Below are 1,956 nucleotides of genomic sequence, written 5' to 3' on the forward strand. Positions count from 1 at the left end.
CACATCGACTGGTACTGGTACCCTGTTCATATAGCCATGTTACTGCCTCATACCCCTGCACATCGACTGGTACTGGTACCCTGTTCATATAGCCATGTTACTACCTCATACCCCTGCACATCGACTGGTACTGGTACCCTGTTCATATAGCCATGTTACTACCTCATACCCCTGCACATTCACTCTATACTGGTACCCTGTTCATATAGCCATGTTACTACCTCATACTCCTGCACATCCACTCTATACTGGTACCCTGTTTATATAGCCATGGTACTACCTCGTACCCCTGCACATCCCCTCTGTACTGGTACCCTGTTTATATAGCCATGTTACTGCCTCATACCCCTGCACATCAACTCTGTACTGGTACCCTGTTTATATAGCCATGTTACTGCCTCATTCCCCTGCACATCGACTGGTACTGGTACCCTGTTCATATAGCCATGTTACTACCTCATACCCCTGCACATCGACTGGTACTGGTACCCTGTTTATATAGCCATGTTACGGCCTCATACCCCTGCACATCCACTCTGTACTGGTACCCTGTTTATATAGCCATGTTACTGCCTCATACCCCTGCACATCAACTGCACATCGACTGGTACACTGCTGCTATAACTTGTTGTGGATAGGGGGCAGTATTTTCACTTTGGATGAATTGCGTGCCCATAGTGAACTGCATCCCACTCTGTCCTAGATGGCTAATATATGCATATTATTATTACTATTGGATAGAAAACACTCTGAAGTTTCTAAAACTGTTTGAATTATGTCTGTGAGTATAACAGAACTCATAGGGCAGGCAATCTTCCAAACAAGAAGTGAAATTCTGAAAGTTGGGACAACTTTGACATCATCACCCCCTCCTTTCCCACAAGATATGGATCTGGAAGCACTTCCTATGTCTTCCACTGGATGTCCTCGTTCAGTAGAAAGTGTAATGGAGGATTTGCTGTGAACTTTGACCTAATGGGAGGGAAAATAGTCAGTGTCCCGACTGAATGCCATTTTCCTGTGGTGCATTTCTCTGTGGGTGCTACCGCCGTTCCAGTTGGCTCCAGCTGAAAACGTATGATCCGGTTGGAACGTTATTGGATAAGGTATAAGGTTGCTGTCACCTTGGTCCAAGGTACGGCTGCTATCTCCCTGGACCAGGACAGGTTGCTGTCGCCCTGGACCGGTAAGGTTGCTGTCACCTTGGTCCAAGGTACGGCTGCTATCTCCCTGGACCAGGACAGGTTGCTGTCGCCCTGGACCGGTAAGGTTGCTGTCACCTTGGTCCAAGGTACGGCTGCTATCTCCCTGGACCAAGGAAAGGTTGCTGTACATCCAACATCTGGTTGCATACCCTTACTTTTCACATTAAAGCATACATTCAGTCAGGTTACTGAACCATTCTGTGTGTGTGTCTACTGTCTACCCACCTGTATGGCATAGCGGTCTGTTCTGCAGTACACTCTGTCACCGTGAGGTCACATTCTCTGAGATAGAGTTCCAGCCTCCGTCGCTCCATAAGTGTCCTGGCAGCCTGTAGTATCTGTCCTGCTAGAGCCGACTCCTCCTTCCCTCCTCCCCCTCTCTTACCCGACCCACTCTTAGCGGTGGCGGGTGTTTTGGGTTTCTTACTGAACCCATACAGTGCCTCCACACTGAACTTACCCCCTTTACCGGCTGATGAGCCACAGCCTGCACCCGACGGTCGCCCTGCGGACATGGTGAATCACGGACTGTTACCCCTGGCAGCGAACCCCCTGGCAACCCCTACCTCTGACCTCTGACCCTTGACCCAAAGCCCCTCACCCCTCTACTCAGCAGAGTCCTAGGCCTTCAGTGTGTTCAGCTTGTCCTGTTCCAGGTGATCCTAGATCCAAAAAGCAGCAGACTCTCTGGTTGAATGTTCTAGAAACTATTTGGTAAATGTTTCTTAACATCCCGGTATCATACCCTCCA

At 49.1% G+C, this 1,956-nt stretch overlaps 1 protein-coding gene across 1 annotated transcript in view; it reads right to left on the reverse strand.

The window, feature by feature from the left end:
- LOC124013889 (voltage-gated potassium channel subunit beta-2-like) overlaps window positions 1-1,720 on the reverse strand; it is a 116,927-nt gene extending 115,207 nt beyond the window's left edge. The window contains exon 1 of the mRNA XM_046328440.1: window positions 1,431-1,720. Within this exon, the coding sequence (XP_046184396.1) occupies window positions 1,431-1,720 (290 nt within the window). The remainder of the gene's footprint in view (window positions 1-1,430) is intronic.
- Window positions 1,721-1,956: the final 236 nt, after the last annotated feature.

Source organism: Oncorhynchus gorbuscha, linkage group LG25 (genome assembly GCF_021184085.1).
Source record: "Oncorhynchus gorbuscha isolate QuinsamMale2020 ecotype Even-year linkage group LG25, OgorEven_v1.0, whole genome shotgun sequence".
NCBI lineage: Eukaryota > Metazoa > Chordata > Actinopteri > Salmoniformes > Salmonidae > Oncorhynchus > Oncorhynchus gorbuscha.